At 47.8% G+C, this 25,053-nt stretch overlaps 1 protein-coding gene across 3 annotated transcripts in view; it reads left to right on the plus strand.

Moving 5' to 3' along the window:
• The window catches only part of LRRC75A (leucine rich repeat containing 75A), a 70,957-nt gene extending 48,954 nt beyond the window's left edge, over positions 1 to 22,003 (plus strand). The window contains exons 4-6 of one of the 3 annotated variants that reach the window (XM_051809731.1): positions 10,382 to 10,450; positions 18,650 to 19,257; positions 21,949 to 22,003. In XM_051809731.1, the coding sequence (XP_051665691.1) occupies positions 10,382 to 10,450; positions 18,650 to 19,235 (655 nt within the window). In that variant the 3' untranslated portion in view covers positions 19,236 to 19,257; positions 21,949 to 22,003. Of the gene's footprint in view, positions 1 to 10,381; positions 10,451 to 18,649; positions 20,879 to 21,948 lie in introns of those variants that run through there. The other 2 variants (XM_051809730.1, XM_051809732.1) reach the window with 2 other exon arrangements.
• Positions 22,004 to 25,053: the final 3,050 nt, after the last annotated feature.

Consider the following 25,053-nt stretch of genomic DNA (forward strand, 5'->3'; position numbering starts at 1 on the left):
CATTACTGTTCCTGTTCTGTGTTGCTGCTGTGTCCAGGAGAGATAAAAGGAGCCAGGGATGCAGCAGGGAGGATCCTGCCAGGGATGCAGCAGGGAGGATGGAGCAGTGGTGCCTTCCCCACTGGGCTGAGCAGTGAGCACCAGCTGAAGGAAGATTGATAATTCATATCATACCTCCAAATCTAGCCCCATTTTGCATCAGGTAAAACCCACAGTTCCTGTTGATGCCACTGGAGCATGAAGCACGGAAGGATTTAGGGTAATGCAGCTCAGTTTGAGCACTGTTATTAAATGGGGTGAATCTGGACTCAAATTTGTGGATTTTCTAACTCTGTTGTTGCTCTACAATAAGCAGAGAACCCCCTAAAAAGATTTTGCAGGTCGCTTTACTTAGCTCCAGCCAACTCTCTTCTCTTTGCCACTTGTCCTTTCTGCTGATGGCAGGGCCAGCCTGGGGTTCTCCTTTACACCTGGGAGTCAGCCTGAACTCCCCTTGGCTCTCTTAAGACTCTCTGAGGTGAAATAGTTAGAAATCAATTTGAAAGTACCTGGCTAAAAGTGCAAATAGTTTGGGACACCTTTTGGAAATCAGGAGGCTCCGTCAGGCTGTGGCAGATTTTAATCCCTGGTTACCTGTGGGTTGAATGTTCTCCATTGCATTTGGCATCCAGGTAGAGAGACCTGTTAAAACAGAAGAGAAGGGTGTTTTGATTTAGTGACGAACTTGTGGAGGCTGAGCAGCCTTATTTTGTTGGTAGGAATGATCTTTTAACATCCCACTCCTAACTTCATCAGGGGCACAAAACACTTCTGTCCTGGAGGAATGCTGGGTGCTGGTTTTTTCATACTTGCTCGCAGTGCCTGCTTGAATTCCTTTATAAGGAAAAAAAAAAAAAAAAAAAAGGGAGTTTTCAAGGGAGAAGCCCTTTTGAAAACAGAAAGAGAACGTTTGTGGATGGAAATCCTCCGCTGCTGCCGGCAGCCTGTGGGCGAGCGATAGGAGAAGTTGTAGCTCCTGCAACAAACGGTCCCTTCAGAGCATCCGACACAAATCCGCTGTCGGTGGGAGGAGGCTGGAGCAGGAATTATGCAGTGTCTCCTCTTCATTAGAATCCCTCTGTGTGTCTGTGTGTGCACAGCAGGCTGCTGGTCACTGCTGCAGGAGGGCAGAGGATTTGTGATCCAAAGCCTTTGGGACGCCTGCGTGGGCGATCCCTGCTCTCTGTGTCCGTGGGACGTTGTTGTGCCCTGTGTTACATGACTGTCCCAGAGAGCAGAGGGGAGACAACAGCAAAGTGCTTTACAGGACATGGAGAAAATGCCACAAACTCCAGAATGAGTTATTGGCTGGTGCTGTGTTTTCAGGGGGTGTTCTAAATCGCTCTACCTTTTACAGTGGAAAACAGGCAATTTCCAAACATTTCCAGCACAGCCTGAGGCTTTGTACATGTGGAGAAAAGCAAAGTTCTGATTCTTGGTGGTTCTTTGGGCTGCCTGGGGTTGGGAACTGAGGCCTCAGCAGTGGGATGCTGGGCTCTGGCTTACAGGTGGGTCCTGCATCCCACAGGAGGAGATGGGTGAGGCACAGAAGTGCTCCTGGCCATGGTGGATCTTCTGACCTTTACTGGGTTATATAACAACAACCAAGGTCTGCAGCCTCGTGGTCCCTGAGTCCATGAATCCTTGTGCTGCCATCCTCCTCAGGAGCTAAATACCTGTTTCGGTGGCTGTGATTTGGTGATGGTTCAAAAAGATGGTTCACCCCCAGGGCGGGACAGCCTGTGGCCCTCTGCACCCTGTGGCTGCCAGTGTTTGTCCTTGTCCTTGCCCAGGCGTGTTGTCACCAAGCTCCAGCCACCTGTGGCTGTGACACAGAGCTTGGAGTGTCTCTGACACGATGATTGCAGTGAGGATGCAGGAGGGAAGCAATTCATTCCCAGGGTGGGCACTAAATACCAACTGCTGCCTGCCTGTGCCTGGAGGCTGTTATTAAGAGCTGTGCTGGGGTGAAGCAGAGCCTCCCCCTCTGTGTACCCTGCAGCATAGAAACATTGTGGTTATTCACTATGTTATTTCTGTTAATTGCCCTAAGAGCACAGGAGAGGCCACCTCCAAGCACGTCCTACCCTGCTCTTGTGGCTGAGGTTTGGAAATTAGAATTTATTCTCAGCGTATTGTTGTGGTTCAGCGCTCAAATCCCAGCCTGGCCGAGGCAGACCAGGTTTTCCTCTGGAAATATTGAATGGCCACCAAAAGTGTCTTGCAAGGTGTCTGATGTCTGGTTGTCCCTTGTCACCAGGGCCATGCAGGAGGGAGTCCCAGGGCAGCAGGTCCTGCAGAGCCATTTGATGCAAAGGGGTGTCCCTGCCTGAGCAGGGCTAACTGGGAATGGGGAGGGTTAACCACGGGCACTGAGTAATCCTCCACTAATAGATGATGACTTCATGTGATGGGAAGACCTGGAGTGACCCAGAAGTCAGAAGGGAGCTAAGATCTTGGGAGAGAGAGTGGAAAACAAGGGGAGGATGAGCAGGACAAAAGAAACCTCCCCCTTGGCTGCTGTCAGAGATGTTCTGAGTGATTTTGCAGCTTGAGGCCGTGTCCTGTGTGCCCCAGCATGGCTGTGGTCAGGGTTGCCACTGGCATCAGCTGGCTCGTGGTGCATCCTGCCTATCTCATGTGTTTGCTTGGCCTCTTCTGAGGCATCAAACTCAGACTTATAAAGCACTTTGTTCAGCCTTATTCCTGAGTTATTAATGCCAGCAATAGCAGGGTGGGGTGTGGTGTTCCCTCTGTATCAGAGGGTGCTCGGCCCCCATGGAGCAAATCCCAGTTGTGCCCATGGGCAGCACTGGCATCACGCAGGGCTGAGGATGCCTGGCACCTACAGCAGCTCCTTTGGGAGATACCTTTGGTTTGGTCTGGTTCACGCTGAGCCAGCATGCATAAACCTGGGATATTTTCTCTCCTTTGGCAGAAATGTTTGGAAACTTGCGGTCCTGAAGAGCGGTGGGGGCTGGTTCCAGCTCTTTGCCAAGCAAACAAGCAGGTTTGCTGGGGTTCAAGGCATGCACCATGGCCAAACAAAAAAGGAAAAAAAAAGAAACCTTTAGAGGTACCAGTAAGGAGTTGGGAGAAATATTTGGATGTGGGTTATGTGGATGTGGATAATTCTACAGTTCATATCTGAGGAGTGCACTTTTCATCATCTCTGTCCTTCTCACCTCAGTCTCCTCCATGGCCATGGGGCATTTCCTCCATCTGCCAGTCTGGGACTCTTTGGACTTTTTATAGTGACTCAAGATGTGACTTTCTATTTCTTTTATAGCTGGGATTGGAACAACCATGATTTGACCTGTCACTTGTTCAGTTCTCAGTGCTCCCCCACATGATGCTGCTTCTGGGCTCCCTCCTCTTGAATTTATTCCCTTTGGCACATGCATGGCTGGAAGCACAGTGCCTTCTGTAGTTTTGCTCTCTGATGGTCTGTGTGACTTCAGAACTGCCTGGTCAGGAGCTCCTTTGTTTGTGGAAAGTCCATTTTCCAAGATAGCTGAACTGGAGCAACCTTTTGGGGGCTGGTCCTTTGCACGCACCAAAGTACCTGGCCAGGATTTTTTGCTCCATGCTGGAACCCCAACAGAAGGGTTTGAATGAGTGTGGTGGAGAGGTTAAGCCTGGGGTTAAATATGCCTAAATTGCTTCACAAAAATGAGGGACATGCTGGTGAGCTGCTGTGGCTGTGCCCTGGCCCTGCGTGGTGCTGGGCAGCTGCCCCGTCCACACTGGCTCCAGCCTGGCTGTTGGAGCCAGTTTATCCCTGGGAAATCCCAGCCCTTTGAAGCTATCCTGCCAAGATGCAGCTCTCTGCAGCCAGGCAGGCATCACAGCACTCACTCACTCTTTGCTGTGTAGAAAATCTGGTGAATCTCTTCTCAAAAAATGCTGCTTAACGTGAAAACGTCCCATCCGGCGTGTCCAGCGTTTTGTGACTGTGCAAAAAACGTTTTGTCCTCGTCACACATATGGTGTGTGACGTTGGAGGGGAGAGGATGATCAGGCCAGCAATCATCCACCACAGGTCAACAGCACAGGCTAAGCCACGTGGGAGGAAGGGAAGGATTTCATCCGTTTGGAGATGGATGTCTCCTGATGAGACAGGAATTGGAAAAAAAAAAAAAAAGCTATGTCATTTTAAAGTCAATAATGTACAGCACTAAGAGGCTTTTGCATTAAATAATGCTCTTTTAAGGCTAGTGGGGTATAAATACCAGGGTGTCAGGTTGTTCCTGGTGTGCACTTTATCCCTGAATCAGTGTGTGTGCATCAGACGGGGCGGGATGGACCCGGCGGAGCAGGGAGGATGCCCTGAGCTGCTCCTGGCTTTGCCTTGAGCTGCTCCTGGCTTTGCCTTGAGCTGCTCCTGGCTTTGCCCAGCTGAGCAGCCCTGAGTGTGCCATTGTTACAGCAAAGCTTCCACAGCAGCAAGTAGCAGGCTGGAAACAAACAGAAGGAATTCCTTTTTCACTCAGCTCTCCTTGTTGAATGATGTTAAAGGGCCCAAAAGCACAGAGAATCCAGGACAGAATATTAAGCACTCTAGTTCAGACTCAAGAAGGCTCCAAACACAGGAAGCTCGGAGGGTTTGCCAGGGAGGAGTAACTGAATAAAGCTCTGGATCCTTTACCCAAATATTGACTAACATCCAGACATTAACTGACATCCAGACACAGGATCTGGGCTTCTTAGCCTTTGCTGTGACTGAGGATGGTTATTCCTTTGCATTGATGTTTATCACTATCCCAGCATTAGTGCAGTGAGGAGGTGAGATTTTTCCAGAGTCTGCAGGGTCCTACCATTCCCTAAGAACTACAGAGGCTCCCTCCAGCCTGTAATTCACCTGATGCATCCTGCCCTTCTGCCTTGAGTTTTCTGCCTACTTCTGACTCCATCGGGGTGACCTGTCTCTGCTTGCCTGAGGGCTCTGGGGAGCCCTGAGCAGTTAAAGGGCATCCTCAGAGGAAATCCGTACTGAGAGTGACCTGAGACAGGATCCAGCCTTGGAGAAAAAGCCATTTAGATGTTCTGCAGAGGGCAGAAGTGCTCTGATGTCGACTGAGCCAGGGGTGTCCCCTGCCAGGGTCCCTTGACATGTCAACACACATCAATCTGCCCTGGCTGGCAGGGTGGTCTGTCTTTCCCGAGAGGCTTGGAAGGAAATGCAACATTTCTTGCTGAATTTAAAGAGTCAGAGTCACTGGAATGACCTTTGGCATGATGAAAACAGGACTAAACAGCGAACAAATAAAGTGCCTGTTGTGGAGGGAAAGGCGAAATGCTGCAAATCCAGGGGAGCAAATATTTGTGAGGGCTGTGGCTAAGAAATAATTCTGCAACATGCTGTTTGTGGCAATTGAAGAAGCTACCACCCTACAATCATAGAATCATTAAGGTTGGAAGAGCCTCCTGCGTCCAACCCTTGGTGTAACTGCCAGGTCCACCACTAAACCATGTCCCCAAGGGCCACTTCTACATGCCTTTTAAATACTTCCAGGGATATCTTTAAATAACTCCAGGGAGTTTGCTTATTGCTGATATTGAGGGGAAATTCAATTTCTCCTGTGCCTGTTGGAGCAAGAGCTGTGGGATCTGCTCCACTGTTTCCTGGGAAGCCTGGGCATTTTGCACACCCCAAAGCACACCAAGCAGAGAGGGTAAGCAGGTGGTGAAATCACTCATTTTGTTCTTCATTGCTGCTGAGAGTCATTTGGGCATGAGATTGGCAAGTGTGGGATGGAAATTTTTGCTGAATATTGCAGCAGCATCTGGAAGGTGGGACTGATGGCTGGGCAGGATCATCCTCTGTGCAGCTGAAGGGGAATTGCTGGTGAGCTGGGATGGATGGGATCACACAGCTGAGTTTTGCTGGGGGAGAAGTTATTCCTGGGGATTCCTGACAGCTCCCTGATCATGGAGAGGCTGCAGCTGCTTCTCATGTGCCAGCCCAGCCCCATCACACCTTGCTCAGTCAGGAGCTGGTGTTAGCAAAGACCTACTTTTTAAGCTGCTGGAGCTAAACCGTAAATAATGCATGGATTTTGAAATGCCACCCGGGTTAGGTGCTACAGGGCAAGCTGTCACCTTGGAAGAGGCTTAAGGTTTTCCACTGACTCAGTCTGTAAAATGAGCCCTTACCCTGTTTGTTGCCCTCCACAAGTTGTCTGTGTTGCTCCAGAACTTAAAGCAATTAACCCAAACTGTGCAGTACCATTTCTCGCCCCACAATGATGAATATCCACCCCGGCAAATTGCCTTTGCTGTTCCCTCATTGAGCAAATGAACTGACAGCCAGAAGTACTAGAAAATGATTTAAAGTAGAAAAATCCTGAGGCTGGGATGAGATGATTTACAGCAGTAGGACATCCCTTCCCACTGACTCGCTTCTCTGAGCTTGCTCACGTTCTTGCTGAAGCCTTAAAAGTTTCAGGTGATCACAGGCACCACCTGTGATTTAAAACCTCGATTTCAAGCCACCCTCCTCTCCCCTCCTGCAACTGAACTAAGGAATAACCTGGTAGTCTTCCTCCCCTCAGAGGGAACATCCATCCTGCTGGCATCATTCCCCTCCCACCTCCTTGCACTTAGGTGCTTGTGCTCCCTTAAGTATGTTTTTAAGTCCTGTGCCTGATTAAAAAAGGCCTTTGACTGTGAAAAGTGTGGGGGTTGCAATTTTTTATTTTTTTTTTTTAATAATTACTCCTCTGCTTCTGGGCAGAGTGGAAATTAGATTTTCTATTGACACATGGCAGGGATTATTTAAACCAATCCTCACAACTTGGGCTGCGGAGCGGGGAATCGAGTAGTTAGAAATTGTTATTAAACGAGGGAATCAGCTGGTGAGATAATTAATCTCCACACTCGCTTCTTCCCTGCACTGGTAGTCCTCCAAACACGCCGTGGTTATTTGTCTTGTCTAAAAGGAGCTGCCTGGCTCCTTTTTTAGGTGGTGAGGGGCAATTTGGTCCCTTGCCTGGAGCCTGGATGCTGCTCCTGCCCTGGGCTCCTGCCACCGTGGAGGACAGGCATTGCTCCCCAGCAGTGGTGCCCATCTAATTACCAGCCAGCCCAGCGTGCCTGTCACCCCTGGCTGTATTTCCCAATTAAGAGAATCAGGCTTTATGATGAAGCTTTGATAGAAGCTCTTTAAATTGTTTTTCCCCAAGCCCTTTCACGCGGTGCATCGTTAGCGATGGTGAACGAAGGTGTTCAGTGAGCTCATCCAGCACTTGGACTCGGGGCTCCAACTCGCTGTCGGGGTGAGTTTCCACCTCCCACGCCTGCTGCTGCTCTCTTTGAGTGAGAGCAATGCTGTAAAATAATTCTGCAAACGGGGATGGTGAAGGGAGCACTGGAGGCGCTGCTGCTCCTTGTGCTCCGGGAAGGAGAAGGGCTGGATTGAGGTTTTCAGCCAGCAGGGATGGAGCTTTCCTGGCATGCTCATATCCAGGCATTTCTATCTGTCCCATGGGAGCCAGGCCCTGAGGTCTGCCCTCACCCCATGGGTGACCCAGACACAGACTTGGCTCATCCCCTTCCAGTCTGACACTTCAGCATTGGACGTGGGGTCCTCCCTTGGCTCACGGGTGATGTGGTGGAGAAAAAACCCCCCTTTGGCCACTGGCTGAGCATCCCACCAGCACAGAAGGATGCTTTGCATCTCAAAAGGGGCTGGTTGGCACCTCCAAGAAAAAAAGAGACCAAACTGCAGAGTGCAGACCCTGCCCATGGTCAGTTCCCAGCTTTGGCCGTCACAGGTCTTGCCAACTCATGGCAGCCTGTGTTTTGACACGTCCCAGTCCCTGAGAAATGAGGCATTTGGCCCCAAGACTGCTTTCTTTTGTCTAGCACTGTGTAGCCCAGGGTGGCAATATGCTCTTCCAGGTGTTTCACTCTCCCCCTGTCCAGGGTTAGCTGGGGAGCTGGGTTGGTTTTTTGGGGGGGAAGGAGCCACCCTTGTGTGCTGCTCTCCCTGTGTGCTCAGTCTCTTGTGAAGGTCACTTCTCACCGTGCTGCTGGGGGTGAGGATTATTCCTCAACAGCATCTTGGATGGGAGAAATGCCCATCTGGAGTTGAGTCCTCTCCTGCATTCCCTGGTTTAATCAGCTCTGGGTCATGCTGGTCACTGAGTGCTCAGTTGGGGCTCATTATTCCAAAGATGATGAGTTGGAGACTTGGGGAAGGGGGGGGGGGGAAATACATGTGTGTTTACATAATATGGATAAATTAGTTACCTTGGGAAGATTTGTTGTTGGGCTGATCTTTCCAGCATCATTCCCCCTGAACAGCCAGCTTGGAGGAGCACAGTGACCTGACAAAACCTCATCACTGATGGGTGCAGAAAACAGAGAAAAGGGCAAAATGTTTGCGTTTGGAAAGCTGAGGGAGAGAGGTGGTTGGGTTGTAGTCTGATACATCTGATAACAGGGCCTGTGTTGTAGCAGAAAAGCTAAACAGCCAGTCAGGGAACACTCAGGGAAGGTTTCTGTGGTTTTCCTGCTTGTCCGGCGGAATTTGCCGTGCCGTGGGGACGGGGGGAGCTGGGCAGTGCTGGTGTTTTGCTGCAAAGGGCAGCGTATCACATTCCTTCTCTGTTCTGCCCACTGAAAAGGCGTCTTGGCAGCCAGCTCCACCTCTTAGCTCTGTTTTCATCTTTAGGGGGGAGCTGAACGCTGAAATCTCCAACATCAGCGAGGAAATAACCTGCCAAAAGCAATGAAGTGCTGGGGGAAGAGGAGGTTTTCTTTGGGCAGTTAAAGCTGTTCCCTGTTGCCTGTTTTCCTTTGTTTGGCTTTGCAGCCCCAGAAATGGCCATGGCTGCTTTCTGCTGATCCTGCACTCGGGGAAGGGGCTGCTAAAATGAAATAACTTCGGGAGGGGGAGCAAAACTGCTCAAACAACTGTGCCCAGCAGGAAAAGGAACCCACGGGATGCCAATAAGTCAGGTTCTACCCCTGCTGCAGTGGGCAACTTTTTGCTGTACTTACAGAGGAGGAGCACTATTAAATCTCCTCATTGGAACAGAATATGAAAAACCTACAAAAAATATCCCTTTTTTCTTTTGAAGACACGAGCAGGGAACTAGCAGTGGGTCAGGTTGTATCCTGTTATTCCTCATTTGATGAAAGCTGAGGTTACAATGGTCGCTCTGTTCTGCTGGGTTGAGTGGGACCCATTATTTACACTAATGTAAAGCAGATGCATCCCTGGTGCAGGGAGGGCTCGAGGAAGGAGCCACACACTGGTCAGGTCTCATTAGCTTAACCCAGGGATCTCATCCCTCTGTGAGTATCCTGTGCCCCTGAGGGGAAGCAGGACAGCGACAGGACAAGGGCTTTCTTGGCCAATGTAACATCTGTTCATTGAAAATAATGCAAAACAGGACTTTTTTGGCTCGATAGATGTGCAAATTATGATCAAAACTGATAGCAAAGCCAAACATTAGATGAAAGGTTCTTGGCTGCCTCAATTTGCCTGTCTCCTCTTCATTTGGCAACTGGTTACTCCTGCAAGTGAGACCTTCTCGACATGTAGCTCCCCCAGCACAAGTTCCTGGGTGTCCTGTGCTCTGTCACTGAGAGCTGGGGGGAGGTCCTGAGCCCCCAGATGTGGTTGGAGGACACCAACCCCATGGCTAGGGACAACTGCAGGTCTGTCCATCCTCCACCCTGGATGGGGAAGTGATACGTGTCCCCCCCAAAAAACCAGCTGTCTGAAATGTGTCCGGAGTCAGGCTGGAGTAGGAGGTGGTGGCTTCCCTTTGTTCCACCTCTGTGTGTGTGTCAGGACCCATGTTGAGCTTCAGACCCTCACTTTGGACACCAGAGGTGTTGGGATGGCAGTGGGAAAGGCAGGGGTTTGGCATGGAAGGAAGATAAGCCAAAGATCAGGAGGGGAAGGGAAAAAGAGGGAGGTGATACCAGCTCCTGGCTCTGGAGAAAACCTCTTCCCAAAGAGTGTGAGGGACAAACAGGGACCCTGGGAGCCAGGCTGGCGGCTGCCTCTCGTGCTCTGGCTCTCATCAGAGCAGCACAGGCAATAGGGGACCTCAGCCTGCCTAAACTCTTCCAAATGTGATCTGTGCTCCAATAAAATAAACAGTTTAGGGAAAGCGAAGCCCCAGGCACACACTTTGGCAGCTGATCACTCCCTAATTGCAGGAAGAGAGTTGGGAGACGGGGTTTTTTTTATTTCTTTGGGCTGGTTTCTGATGAGAAAACTGGGCTGGAGGATCAGAGTTGAAGCTTCTGGCCCCCCATCCCCCCACCCCCAAAAATCCTGTTTTCTTCCCCTTTGTATTAATGGAATTCAACTTATTTCAAGGAACAGGAAACACAAACAGCCCCTACAAAGCGTGAACCCCAAACCTTCGGCGAGTGCCTGTTCAGTTGGGTATGTGGAGTTCTCTGCAAACTTTTCCTGGGCTTTTTTTTGTTGTTGCTGTTGTTGTTTGATGGCACCAGGGGCAGGTTTGAGGGCTGGGAGAAGATTTTGGTGGGCAGAAGTAAACTGGAGCCTGACTGTGTGTGCTTCCACCACCCAAAAGCTCCCGGGGCTCCAGAGCAGGATGGAGATAATTAACAACAGCCCCTTTCATCTGCAAATAGACTCAGCGTGTCAAAACTCATTTTTCTCTAAAATCTGTGGTCAGGGGGACAGAGCAGGAGCAGCCACATGCCCCAACCCCACACTGGGGTCACATCCAGCCTGTTTCAGGGTCATTCCTTGCAAAAATAGGACAAAGCAGTAAAAAAGCCAAGGGAGGGGTGAAATTAAGGATTTCAGGGAACCATCCATCCTGCTTTTGCAGAAGGGGCTGGAGCCCCAGCCAGCACTGCCTTGTCATTCTCAATCCATCCCTGTGGATCTCCCATCCCTCACCATCTCAGCCCTTCCTCTTGCCCCCTCCCACCCTTTTCTTTTTCCTCCTCTTCCTTTCAAGTCACTGGTTGTTTTAAACGTCCTGGCAGCAAATTGTAATGTTTTTATGAGCAATTTACTGGTGATTTCTCTTCCTGTGGCCCCTTTCCTTTGGCCACTGAGGATTGCAATTCGATTCAAAGGTCCTTTTCCCAAGCAACCCAGAGCACATCAGCTTCCTCTCTCCCTAGTGGGGAGTTGCTCATGTGAATCCACAGTGACTTGGGTATTTTTGTAGCTACTCAATCGTAAAAGTCCCTTTCCAAGAGTCCTTTCAGCTTTTCTTTTATTTTCTCCTGTGTTAGAATTTAAACAAAATGTTGTTTGTTTTATTGCAAACTATCGTTTATTATAATGCAGACTTGAACAAATTCTTATTTTGGGCCAATTCTCTTCCAGGGGGTCATTTACAGAAGCAACAAGCCCGACATGTTTTCCTTTGAATTCTTGATTGTTTTTCTGTTGGCACTTGTGCAAATTGCCTTTTCTGCAAATGCAGGTTATTAATGGGGCGTCAGCTGCAGTTTCTTATTACGCTGGAGTAGAATTTGTTGAAAATACTCCAGCACAGTTTCTCTTTAGGGAAACGCAGGCTTGAGAGCAAAATTTGTCATACAAGGGGTGATACAAATACATTTTATTTTGAGGAGGACGAGGATAGAAAAATGGAGTACTCCAGCAGCAGTATATTTACATTTCTTTTTTGCAGTAAGTTAAATAGAGTTATAATTATAGCAAAGCACTTTGATGGATCCCAAGTGCTTATTTTTAGAATTTTGTTTAGCAGGAAATTAAAAACAAGTTGGGGGGGGGGGGGAATCCCCATTCCTGTAACAAAGAAATGGTGGTTCTCAAACAGAGCAGGAGACTGTCACTTCACTCCGTGTCTGAATCCAGGCTCCTCTGGACCATGACAAGGAACTGGATGTGCCTCATGCAAATGAGAGCAGTTCTGCTGCTTAATTGCCCCTGCTGGAGATATTTATCATGTTGCTTCTCCTGATAGCAGTGCTTCATTTTCCAAGAAGCTTGTTGCTTTTAAAGGTTTAATTAGGTCCTTTTACTAAATACCACAGAGGTTGTGACGCAGCAGCTGAGACGGGGGAGAGCTGCAGGGGAGGGTGGGCTGATGGTGGGGCTTGGCTTGGGGGGCATTTCCAAGGAATCATTGAATCATTGAGGCTGGAAAAGACCTCTAAGATCAGCGAGTCCAACCATTAACCCAGCACTGCCAAGCCCACCCCTAAACCACTCTCTGTGGGGTGACACTGTTGGATGACACTGCTCTGTGGGGTGACACTGCTCTCTTGGGTGACACTGTTGGGTGACACTGCTTCATGAGGTGACACTGCTCTCTGGTGGTTGGCTCTTCATCAGATGGTGAAGGAGTTGAGGCTGGTGGAAAAGGTCAAAACTCATTCAGGGCTAAAAATCACTTCTTCTTGATGTTTGTATCATGAGCTTTTAGAATTTTATGCGGAGGCATCGCCCCATGAAGTAATGGGGGTTGGAAAAAGATGATCTTTAAGGTCCCCTCCAACCCAAACTGTTTGGTGATCCTACGAATTTAGTAAAGGAGTATAAATCACAGCTGCTTGGCTTTTATCATTATGATGGGAAGGATTTATTGATCAAGATCATTCTGATACCATCAATCCTTCCCCTACCACCCCATGGCCAAAGCCACGAGCCCTGTGTCAGTTCTCCTGGTGCACAGGATGCTCTTGGATGCCCAGAATTTACCCTTCCCATCAAATACCCCGTGCACTTATTGAGCTTTAGGCCTGGAGTAGAGGTGGAACAGGCCTTGGTGTGGAGCCAAAGAAAATGCAGTGGGATTTGGGAAGGGAAGCCATGTCAACACAGAGTTATTCCTGGAGGAGCCCATGAGCTTGGACACGCAGAGGAGGTCACTGGGAGCATCGTTCCCGGCGTGCCACACTGGGGATCCTGCTGCAAGAGGAAAATTTAGGGGAAATTTTAGCATTCCCTCCAGGTTTGCTCTTCAGCTGCTTAAAAAAAAAAAAATAAATACTGTGCTGGGTTGTCCAAGAAACAGCCCAGTGTTTGGTTTCTCCTTGGCAATGGGAGATCCTGTTTAGGGATGTGATTCCCACAGAGCATTTCCCTGCAGGCACAATTATTTTGTAAATGGCCATAATAAAGTTAATTTTCACGTCAAACATCAGGGACAAAATGATGAGGAAACAGCCCCCTGAGATGAGCTCCAGGCTGACCAACCTGCCCTTCCTACCCCCCAAATCCGATGGCACTCGTTGGAGAATTGGGCTGGGATTTTGGGAGGAGGGGAAGGACGTTAACAAAGGGGGTGTCTAGACTTAATGACATGAAAACTGCAAACCTTAGCAAAACTGGGAAGGCTCTTGGAACAAGAAGAGACCAAAATAACTAATCCCCACTGGTACCTTCCCTCTTAACAGTAAAGACTTTGGAATTTTGAATGTATTTATTGGTAAGCTCTAAAGGGGCTTTAAAGTTACATATTTTTATATTTATATATTTTAAAAATCCTCTTTACTCTGAATCTCTCTAAGGAGAGGAGTGAAATCTTTCCAAGCTGTTAATTTCTAAAGGCAGTGAGGAAAAGAGACTTTAAACTGTGCTGTTAATAAACCTCTAAACCTTTCTGTGGTGGTAAACAAGGAGCTGAACGAGCTACTGAGTAACCACAGCCACACACAGACCCTGGGGTGTGTGTAAAACTGAAGGAGTGAAGGAAAAGCTGAGGATGAGCTGTGGTGGGGCCATTGTAGGAATCTCCTGTCTCTGAATTTTGGAGAATTTGGCAGCTCCAGTTCTGACCTGGGCTCTATCTGCATTATTCTGGGATCTGCCCCATCACATCCGTCACGTTTCGATGGTGAGTGTTGGGTTTTTGTAAAACAAAAGAAAGGAAAAGGAGAGGAAATAATTCAACCAGGCAGCATCAAAAAACTGCTAAAAGAGGTTTTTTAACTGCACTGGGGAAGCACAGCCCTGGCCTTGCCACTGGAATAAGTAGAAGTGTTTTTGCTCTGGGTCTGTGGTGCCTCTCCATAGTTCAAATAAGGATCAGCTACAAAAGACACACCCAGGCACATACAGGTGTATTTTCACGTGCCCCCAGGTCCTGACACAGCCTTTGGACCAGCATTCCAAGCCCCCTGGGCATTGCTGTCCCACCACAGGCTGCTCACACAGCAAAGCAAAAGGGCCCCATTGGGGTGAATTGCAGAATTTCTGCAATTGCTCCCCAGAACACAGACCCAGCTAATTTTTTATTTTAATTTTTTTAAATCTTAACATGACTTTTGATATTCTCAGCCACAGCAGTGCCCTGTCTGCCTCAGACCTCCGACAAAGCCCTTGATCCCAGTGATATCCCATGGCTGGAATGGCAAGATTAATTTGAGCTCTGTGTACTCACTCCTTCTCTTTTATCCACTGGGAGTTTAGTCTTTCAGCATCAGTGGGTGTCCTCAGGTCCTGCACTAACAGAGATGAAAAAAGAGCAGTTCATTCTCATCTTCTCTGTTTTAGTCATCCTTATTATTATATAAATATTATATATATGTTATAGAATATAGGATATTCAACATATAATACATTATTATATACACCTTAGCCAGATTCCTCATTTAAGCTAAATAATTATGTTTTCTGTCTCTGTTCCTCCTCTGAGACTGGGGGGAGCTCGACCATTTAGTGAACATTATTTACTAACAGAGGACCTGCGTTTGCAGCACTTGTTTGTATTCCTTCCCTCCATTTCCCAAATATCTAGTCCAGTGTTTGACTGCCATCATTTGGAGCAGGGACTTTGAAAAAGCACTTATCTTTGATACCACCAGCATTTCAGGACAAGTCTTTCATCTCGGTATTTTACCTTTTTTTTTTTTTTTTTTTCTGGTGACTCATTATGTTCAATAATGTTTTGCTGGTATTTTCGTAAGTAGTTTTCTCACCAGGTATCATATGAATTTCTTACTGTAATTCTTCACTCTATGAGGCTGCCTCTTCATTTTTCTTGAGCTATTCCCTTGCCCTGCAAGGAAGAGGCTCAACAGCCCAATTATCCTCCAGTACATGACACATTGGTGTCTCATGTCACGATTCGTGCAGCGCTTGAAAGAAATGTCATGAATTTTAAACCAAGAGGAAATCCCTTTCTTTTCATTCTGTTTGATCTAAACATCAATATTCCTGTTTATGGGATTTTTTTTTTCTGATCTGATTCCACACTGCATGTAAAATAGCTTTTAGTTGAGCGTGAGTGTGTATAAAGCAGCATCCTGCCAGTGTGTTATCAGGAGCTTAGTGCAGGGCTTTATTCCCAATCCTCTCATTACATTGGTCAAAACCCCAGCTGGGGGGAAAAAAAAAAAAAATCAGTGTTTTTCCCTATGGAATAGCCTCATAAAACATCAGGATGAAACCAAGTGGGTGTAACTGATCCCCCACTAAAGCTCCTAGGGATTTGTAAGATCTTCCTCCAGAGATTTGGGGCCATTCTGTGGCCAACTTTATGGCAGGGCTACAAGTTGTTACAGCTGTTTGTTAACATAATATCCCCCTCATTTCCATGGGATGGCTCAGAATATCCACAGAACTGTTTGTCTTGAGTCATGTTTGGGGTTGGTCGGTTGGTTGGTTGGTTTCCCGAGGGACAGAAGGAACGTGGGCTGATGCAGGAGAGCAAACCATCCCCCCAGGACAAGCCCAGGGCTGCTCTGACCTGGGGATTCAGGAGATTTCCTTTGATACATCAGCAGGGGGAAAAGTCCTAGTGAGAAATCCTCTTTTACTGGCTGGCAGAAATCATACACATACTCCAAGGGAAAAAAAAAATGTGGAGCAGAATTGAAAGCAGCTCAAAACACACACACGAAAAAGAACTGCCCCAAAATTATCCCCATTCTCTTTTCATTATCTCCTTGGCTTTGCTAATTTAAAGCCACACCAGAAGTCCCACAAGATGATGGCAGACAGGCAGCATCACTCCAAGCAGGGGATATCCATGCTGGATAAAAGAAGGATCAACCCCTATTTTTTCAGCCATGCTATTAAATGGTTATCAGTTACACAGAGAGGTACTTTGTGCTTTATTTATATTTATTTATAGTGAGATCCCTCTATAAACAGCTGTGGTGCTCGAAGACTGCAGGACAAGAGTAATCTGGGTTTTTTAGGTGGGAAGGGCTTGTTACTGAGGCATCACCTTGGTTCCAGATGGGGCTGCTTCCAAAAAATTATGTGGCTGTACATATCACAGAGAAGTAGCTGCCAACACGTGAACACCAAATTATTCTTTTTATAATAATAAATATACTCTTTCATTGATTTCTCTCCCAGTATTGGCAAAAAATTACCAGTACAGAGAAGCACCTCACATTAACAGCTGTTTTCTGCCCACATTCAGGTTAAACGAGACCTTGTAAAGGGCTAAGTATAGACTTTGTTGAATGACTGTGGGGGTGTGTTTGAGGTTTCAGCCAACCCAGCAAACCACAAACTGCCACTAACAGAAGTGCCACCACAGCAGAGAAATGTGTCCCCAAGGCACAGGAGAGTTTAATGAGAGCCCACATGTGTGGACATTATTGACCTGCCCACTGGAGCGTGGCCCCAGATCACTTAATAATAGCTTAGCACTGTAGGATCTGTCTTACATAAGGAAAAAAAAAACAAAATAACAACAAAAAAACCCCACAAACTAAACACCAAACCTCTTAAACAAGGAAAACCATTAAAACATCGGTTTTGTAACCTTTTTAAAAGCCTTCTCATTCTCCTACTATTGAGGACTGATCCCCCACCTAAGTTACTCCTATCAGACCTTCAGGAGCTGTTTGCTCCTGGAAACTTTGAGCTATTTCATAGTCTTAAAGCTTGTTTAACATAACTAACACTAAGTCAGGGCCCAACTCTTTGGGTGAGCAATGCTTAGATTCAGCCTGTCAATTTTGATTTAAAACCTGTGGTAGCTCAGGGTCCTGCCTTAGGCAAAGGGGATTTAGATCAGTTAGGTGACATAACTTTTCTCTCGCCAGTTTTAGGCTGGAAAGTTTTTTACCTGCATCTGCATGAAAAATAAAGGCTAAGTTAGAAGTTGCCCTGGCTTAGTCTGAGCAGCCTGGGCTGCCAGAGTGAGGCTTTGCCCCTTGCAAAGCCCTGATGGAGGGTTTGATGGGCAGTGCTGAGCTCCCACAGCCCAGGGACTGACAGATGCTGTCCCAGCCCACGGCACAAGGGTGGACACAATGGACAGAACCTGCTGAGCTGCCCCACTCACTCACCTGGTGCTGTGTCCCAACATTTTCTTTGTGCCAGGGCTGCTGTCAGGATGATGGATCAGAATTACCCACAGGTCTCCCAGGTACTTAGGAGGTTAGTAAGAAATCAGTCGCTCATTTTAATGGTTCAGATATTGCCCAACTGCTGCACAAACCCACGTTTTTTAAGGATGAGGAATTAATTCATGCAGTGGCCATTTGGGCTTGTCCCATTCAAGCACTTTTTGGGAAGACTTGCTGTTTTCCTGGATCCCACAATGTCCCTTCGGCCTCTCCCTCCCACCTGGCTCCAGCCCACAGCAGTGACCACAGCCAGGACAAGCTCCTCTCTTCAGACATAAAATCCATGAGTAACACACACAGAGCAGATGAGCAGATTCTGGGGCATAAAGTAGGGGCTGGGGAGTGGGGAATTAATGTCCTTAAGTAGACTTTAGCAGTGCATAGCCTAGTTTAGGTGAAATTCAGGCATTTTGCTCACTGCATTACAGGCAGTTGGAGCAGGAAGGTTGCACTGGGCCATGTGAGCCTCTAAAGGGCTCAAAGATCTACAAAAAGAGCCTCAAAATTAGTTATTTCCTGTGGAGTATTCCCTGAAAACAAATAGTTCATGTGAAATGACTGTGATCCAAGGTGATCATCAAGGTGATCATCCAGGACTTTTGCACAGGAATTACATTCAGCTCCAATTTCAGTACCTGGTCCTGCCAAGGAGGCTCTGTGAAATCACCTCCCTTTCTGCCACAGCTAAAGTGCAAATTAGAACTGGGAAGAGAACCTGTTTTCCTAGTGTTTAGCCAAGCCTCTAGATGGAAGTTGCCTTTAATCCCAGCACTTATCTACATCCATTTCTTCCTTGTAATGAGATCTTCAAAGGAGGGGTAAGAACAAATTACTGCTAAACAGACCACAAAGGGTAATCCGGCATCACCAGGGGAACCCTAAAAGACATCTTTCACCTCTCCCAGCCTCCCCATCACAACCTGGTCAGGATTTGTGAGATGTTTCTGGTCTAAAAACAGCACCCAGGAGATTGTCTAAAAGGATAGCCTCTAAAAGGACAGCCTCCTTATTCCAGGGGTTTGCAGTGGCTCTAAGAAAGAACTCTGCACTCTTTCTGAATTATGGGTTTTGAACATGGTCTCCTTGTTTCTGGCCATTTTCTGTCAATTAACAGCCTTGAAATATCTCTCTGCTACACAACTGCACAGACACACTCCTGGCCTCTGCAGAATTGATTATCAGCCCCTGTTGAACATCCTACATGAATAACTCACGTTCTTGCTCTCTCCAGGAGCGGCCACAGAGCCCAAAGCGACGCCCCCACACAGAGACATCCCCTCACATTAACATCCCTCTCCTTTCCTTCCTGCCACAGCTTGAAAGCCGTCCTGATGGGGAAGCCCCAGGACAACACCGTGGACTTGTCGGGCATCCCGCTGACGCTGAAGGACCTGGAGCGGGTGACGTCCTACCTGCAGCACAGCTCGGAGCACATCGACACGGTGGAGCTGTGCTTCACGGAGCTCACGGATGACATGCTGCTGCAGCTGCTGCCGGCGCTCTGCGGGCTCCCCCACCTCACCACCCTCTCCCTCAACGGCAACCGGCTCACCAAGGCCATCCTGCGGGACCTCACCGAGACCCTCAAGGACCCCAAGAAGTTCCCCAGCGTCACCTGGATCGACCTCGGCAACAACGTGGACATCTTCTCCTTGCCACAGCCCTTCCTGGTCAGCCTGAAGAGGCGGTGCCCGAAGCAAGGCAATTTGCCCACCATCCTGGAGTTTGGGGAGGGTCAGGTGAGCGATCTGGAGGATCAGGATGGCCTGGCTGAGAGCCAGGAGGACCTGCGAGCTGCACCAGGCAAGACTGACAGCACAGACTCGCAGCAGACGGACAGAACGGCCGAGGCCGGGGAGCTCCCAGACTCAGAACGAGGGGCTGGGACACCACAGACATGATGTCCAGCTCCGGGGCTCTTGGGTGAGTGTGCTGAGCAAGGATTACTTAAATCCAAGACCTCGGTGTTGGGGGTCCTGGCAGAGGGTTGGATCACACGGTGGGATCCTTTGGGGGCCCGGACTGCTGCCTCCCCCCTGTACCACGAATGTCGATGGTTTTCTTTTCAAAGAACAGGTAAAGGTGATCATGTTGAATATTTGTATTTTATAAAAGCTGCCCAGGTATTTTTGAGCATTAGTGATGTGCTGTGCTTTTGGTTCTCTCAAAAATGCATCTCCATGAGGGTCTTAGAAGAGCAGGGAAAAGGAGCAGGAAGGTGCCCAGACTGTGCAGGGAAGGGTTCCCTTTCCTTAGTGCTGGATCTGACCAGGCCCAGCTGCTCTCCCACACGTGATGGACAGACAGCAGTCACCCCAGAGGGGGCTGCCACTGAGATAAACCTTAACTCCTTTCCAGTCCTGACTTCAGGAGCTGGTATCTACTGAGATAAAACAAAAGTCTGGTCACACACTAACCAGGGATGTTTTTCTTAATATTGTGAGCCAGCCTGGAGGGAGAGCTTTGCTTTCCTGGTGTGGAGCTAAATCCCAGCCTGCAGTGTGCCTGGACCCCACCCTCACCCTCCAGCCTTACCAAAATCAGGCTGGCACTTGTGCCTGCCCAGTATTTATTCAGATGTAACAACCAGTTTCCCACCAGCTGTGCTGCTGTAATAACTCCAGAGCTTTTCATGTGGTTTCTGGAACTTGCACCAGCAATGCTGGGAGTATGTGATCCATTTTGGGGAGTGATGCACAAAACATGGAGTGCTCAGCTCAGGCTCATTACTGCTGCTGACAAGAGACCACAATACTGAAGGTTTTTAAAAGGAAAATCAATCCTGGGGTTCATCCCTCTGTCACTGCCACTGAGGGTTGGGCAGTCCCAGCCAGCTGGGATTTAAAGCTTCAGAAAGGCTTGGGGTCACTCAGCTGTGTCCTTTGCCCCCTGGACCAGAAGTGCTCTGTTTCTAAAACGTCCTTCTGTTTTTCTGTAAGAGACATGGGTTTGATTTTACTTTATTTTTGATGGAAAAGGGATCACCCCAGAGCAGCAGTGCTGGAATGTGCACCTTGGCTTTTGAACCAGAATTTCATATGATCCTAAACCTTGGGGGAGGGCAGGAAACTGTGAAAAGCTTCCTCTCCCCTATGGACCAGACGTGACTCCCTTTGCTGAGAGGGAGCCCCTTTCTTTGTTCCAAGCCCTTCCCAGCTCACAGATCATTCTCCTGGCTCCCAACAGTGACTCTGGCTTTGCTTTTTCTGGGTGCAAACAGACTTTTGGTCGTGCCTTTGGCTCTGCCCATGTAACATCCCAGCACCTGGAAGCTTTTTCCAGAGGGGCTTCATGCTGCCAGTGGTTGTTCCTCCTCCGTTTGCAAGTAGGTAACTTAGAAGAAACTCTGTTACTTGTTTTAATACATTGGCAACATTCAGTATGATTTGCATGTATCCAAGCCTTTTTCCTTTTTTTTTTTTTTTTTTTTTTTTAATTCTAACTCTTTCCAACAGGCATGAAAAACCTTTGCAGTGAATAAACTGTTCTGTTTGAAATAAAGGAGCTATCCGTAATCAAAATAAATGACAACGTTTAATAAAGACCCAGCACTGATTTTTTTTTTTTTCCTCTGTCCAGGTGGAATGCCCAGCAAAAACGAGAGGAGAGCTAAGAGCTCTGGTCTGGGTTCCTCAGGGGACTTTAAAAAAAAAGGATCACTGGAGCTGGGCTGGAGAAATAAATAGCCCAGTTTATGGGCTGGATTCTTCAGGGTGGGCACAAGGTGGACACAGGAGCATCATGAAAGAAAGAGTTAAATTTTAAATATCACCAGTGTGTAAAATAACATGGGAGAAAGGAGTGATGAGAATGGCATAGTGCTCCACAGGGTATTTATCTCCAATACAAGTCTCAGTACACTGAAGGAAAAGCCCTTTGCCCTGTGCAGATGTTGCATCACTTGAGCTGCCTCTGCTCCACAGGTGCTGAGAGCTGTGCCAGCACCTCTGTGCCCAGCAAGCATTCAGCCCCTCTGAGACAAGGAAAGAACTAGAAAGGGCCTTTCATCAATATATCTGTATATGCTGAAGGATGCACCAAATTACTTTCATAGAAAAAGGAAAAAAACAGAGCTCTAGTAGAGACAGTTACTGGTTATAAAAGCAAGAGGCTTTGGCTAATCAGTCCCTTCCTCACAGTGTGGATTAGTTCAATTATCCATTTAGTGCACTTCAGGATAATGATGATCCTGTGGGCTCAGTAAAGAGTGGGTTTTGTTTGTTGTTTTTTTGTGTTTTTTTTTAAGAAAGCAGTGTGAGATGTTTCCCTTCTCAGCTCATCAGCATCAAAACAAGCTCGGGGCTCACTCTGTATATAATCAATGTTCCCTGTGCTGCTGCTTTGGGTTAGAAGCTTTTAAAAGGCCCTAGAAGAAGGATTCAAGGACTAAAAATCACTGCTGGTAGAATATTAAAGTTGGCTGAGGTCATTTCTTGTCAAAGAGGGGAGGAAATGGCCACCATAAAATAAAGAAGTCCATAAAACACCCCAGCCTGCTTTGGTTAGTTATCTCCACCAGCACCACAGCTCTGCCTGGGCATGAAACAAACTAGTCTGGGGGAGAAGATTTATGCCTTCAGCAACAAAAATGTAATTGGAAATCATTCTGCACAGATTGAGGAGCCCACAGCGAGGGGAATTGAAACAGCAGGCGAGGAAGGAGAGAGGAATGAGAGAGGCATGAAAGGGCTGGTGCCGCACGCTCCGGAGGGCTCGCTGCAGCTGGGTTATCTCTGAAGAGTTTGCACAAACCCTGTTCAGGTTTTGAAGGTGATTATTCATTTAAAATGAGGGTGACGCTCCTGGGGGACAGTTGGAAGCAGGCAAGAGGGCTGGGGAGGGTCATCCTCAAGCATGGAGCGTGTGGGAAAGCACAGAAGCAACAGAAAGCGCTGCTGGGGACATCAAGAAGCTCAAAAATACTTTGGCCAAAAGCATTGCTGCTGCTCACCAGCCCCTGGCAGAGGAGCAGAAGGCTGCAAATGTCAACCCAAAACTGCTGCAGAGGAAAGGCCAAAAAGTGACCCAAAAGACTAAGGGTACAGGGGGGGAGGCTACAGTGTCTGAGGGGGACACGGGGCTGTCCCAGGCAATGGCACCACACCGGGTTATCCCAGTGCCACTGACTGTGCAGTCAGGCACAAAGGTTTTGGGGCTCTCCTGTGGCTCAGCACACCCCTTTTCAGCAGCAGGAGAGGAGGAGACTCCTGACCTTGTGCAAGGACCACTCATGTCCTCAGAAAGGCAGAGAGACTCCCCTGTTCCATTAACTGGGTAGCCGCTATTGCCAAGGAAACTAATTGACCTTATTAGCAGTATTCATGGAATAAGGCTTATAAAGAGGGAAAAAAACAACTGACCTAACCTCTCCAGTGAAAAGTTCCTTGGAGAGAAACAGATTTAATCTCCCCCTGACCTCTCTGGTACATGGATGTCATCCTGTGATCCCTCTCCTCCTTCGCTCCAGGGGCAGCTGAGTTTTTATCTGCCTGGGGGCCGTGTTCCACCAGCAGACTGCACACAGCAAGAGGAGATGGTCTTTCCAGCTCTATTAAATGTCTTTAGCCTCAAATTCTGAAGGACAAACAGGAAACCAGATGTGTCACTCACAGTGCTCCAACAGCCTCCAGTGATGTGAGTCTCACAGCTCCAGCTTCATGAAATGTTCTCAAATGCTCAACAGCTGCCAGCAAAGGAGCTGATGACCCTGTGACACCAGGACCAGCCTTTCCTTCAGTGCCCTGGGGGAATAGAGGCCTTCTAAGGTGATGATGTGTGGAGTTAAAGGCTCAGTGGGGATTGCTCCCCTCCCTTACAGCACCCCATGGCCACTGATTTCAAGACACGTGGTTGCACACACCCAGGCAGCACATCGTGGTTGATACTTGTCACACAAAGCTGGCCAAAAAATAAGAAATACAACAGGTTTGGGTCACAGGGAAGAAAATTCCCAGCTGGGAGACTTTAAATGGGCAGAAGAGACAAAGAGAAATTTCAGTGCAGGGCTGGCTGTGAGGCTGCTCACTTATTTCACCTCTCTGTGACCCACACTCTGCTTGCACCAGAAAAGCTTCTCCACACAGGTGCAATCCCTTCCCCACCAGGACCAAGTCCTTCTCCCTGATGCCTACTCACATTTTCACCCATTTTGCTTACACCCATCGTGCCCAGCTTTAAGATAATTCATCTTTTCCCCCCTCCCTCATCTTTCCTGCTCTTTATTCAGAGGAAAAAAATCAAATACTGGGCACACAGGAGGGTGTCTGGACAGGGCAGGCAAATGGATTTGTCTGTACTTGCAAAAGGACTGGGCTTTGGACTGAGGTTTCCCTGATGCAGCCTCCTCCCTGCCTTAGAAATCCCAACTTGTGTAGTATTTATTTTCATTCTCTTCCAAGCCTTAAGAATAAAATATATATTTTCAGTGTGTGGAGGATTTCCCATGTGCTCCTCAGGATTGCAGAGCACTCCAGGGGAGAACTGAAATAGGAATTGAACTGGAGGAGGTAGTGGGTACGTGCTATTTTGGGGTTTTTTACATCCATATTTTTTCAGCCTCTGGGTTGTGAAGAAGCAGGTTTGTAGGAAATGGCTGGTTTGGGGGAATGGGTGACTGAATAATCAATCACAACTGCTGCAGAAGGTGGGGTTTCAATATGAAAAACACGCTTTTCAAACAGGAAAAAGCTGACCTAGTTGAAAACCCAGTGAGCAGCAGGTCAGCTGATTTCTATCACCATTATTGATATTTATTGGAAAATGCAGCACTTAAGGAGCACAAAGAGGGAAAGATTTCTACACTTGCCATGGTAGATGTTCAGTGAGGATCCTCCTGAGCAGAGCCTGCTGTTCCTGCTCTAAGGTAAGATCATCCCAAGCTGCCCCGAGTGAAGCTACCTCAAAATCTGATAGAGATCCCAATGTCCAAAATTTAGATATGCTGGACTGCCATTTTCCTGAGCAGACAGGTCCATCTGCCCTATATATGCCCCAGGGTGTCTCCTAAAATTATGAGTCAGGCCACACACAAAACTTTTCCACCTAAAACATAACACCTGGGGAGTGCTTTTGAAGCCTGTGAGCCATGTCACACCAAAACCCACAGGAATACTCTGGTTATTGTGAAGAAAATCAACTCTGCTTCAGCTGGTTAAATTGAGAAGAAACCAGCAGGAGCTAAAAGAAGATGTTTGCAGGATGCAGTTTTCCCCTGGAGAAGGTGGCTCTGGAGAGGGTTACAGGGGAGAAAGGTGAGACCTGGACAAATCTCACCCACAACAGCTGGGACTAAAAAACTGACCATGTAAAAACCCAGGAGAAGTTTAGGTTAAAACTTTCAGCAGTTCCCATGCTACCTTCAAGTCTGGTATTTTTTCCCCTTACTAATAGAAGGAAAAGTCCTGGCTAGGGGAATCTTCTGCATTATTTATTGGCAGCTCATGCCAGTGTGTTTAACATGGGCCCTTGAGATAGAAAATAGCCTGCTCAAGCTCAGCTGATAGGGGAAATGTGTACAGCAGCATCTGGAAAAGTAATGGAAGTATTATCCCTCAAGGACTACCTGCTTTACATACAAAACACTTACCAAGCACAGTCAGAAACCTGAGGGGTTTTAGCTCTTGCTGATCACGGAGCTCAACCAAAATTACACTGCAGCTGGGATGTGTCTAATCCTTGGTGCAATCATTTTCCTTGGTGGAGGGATAAGGCCAATGCCAA

This window comes from Manacus candei, unplaced genomic scaffold (assembly GCF_025592945.1).
Source record: "Manacus candei isolate 608988 ecotype Guabito, Panama unplaced genomic scaffold, ASM2559294v1 h1tg000076l, whole genome shotgun sequence".
NCBI lineage: Eukaryota > Metazoa > Chordata > Aves > Passeriformes > Pipridae > Manacus > Manacus candei.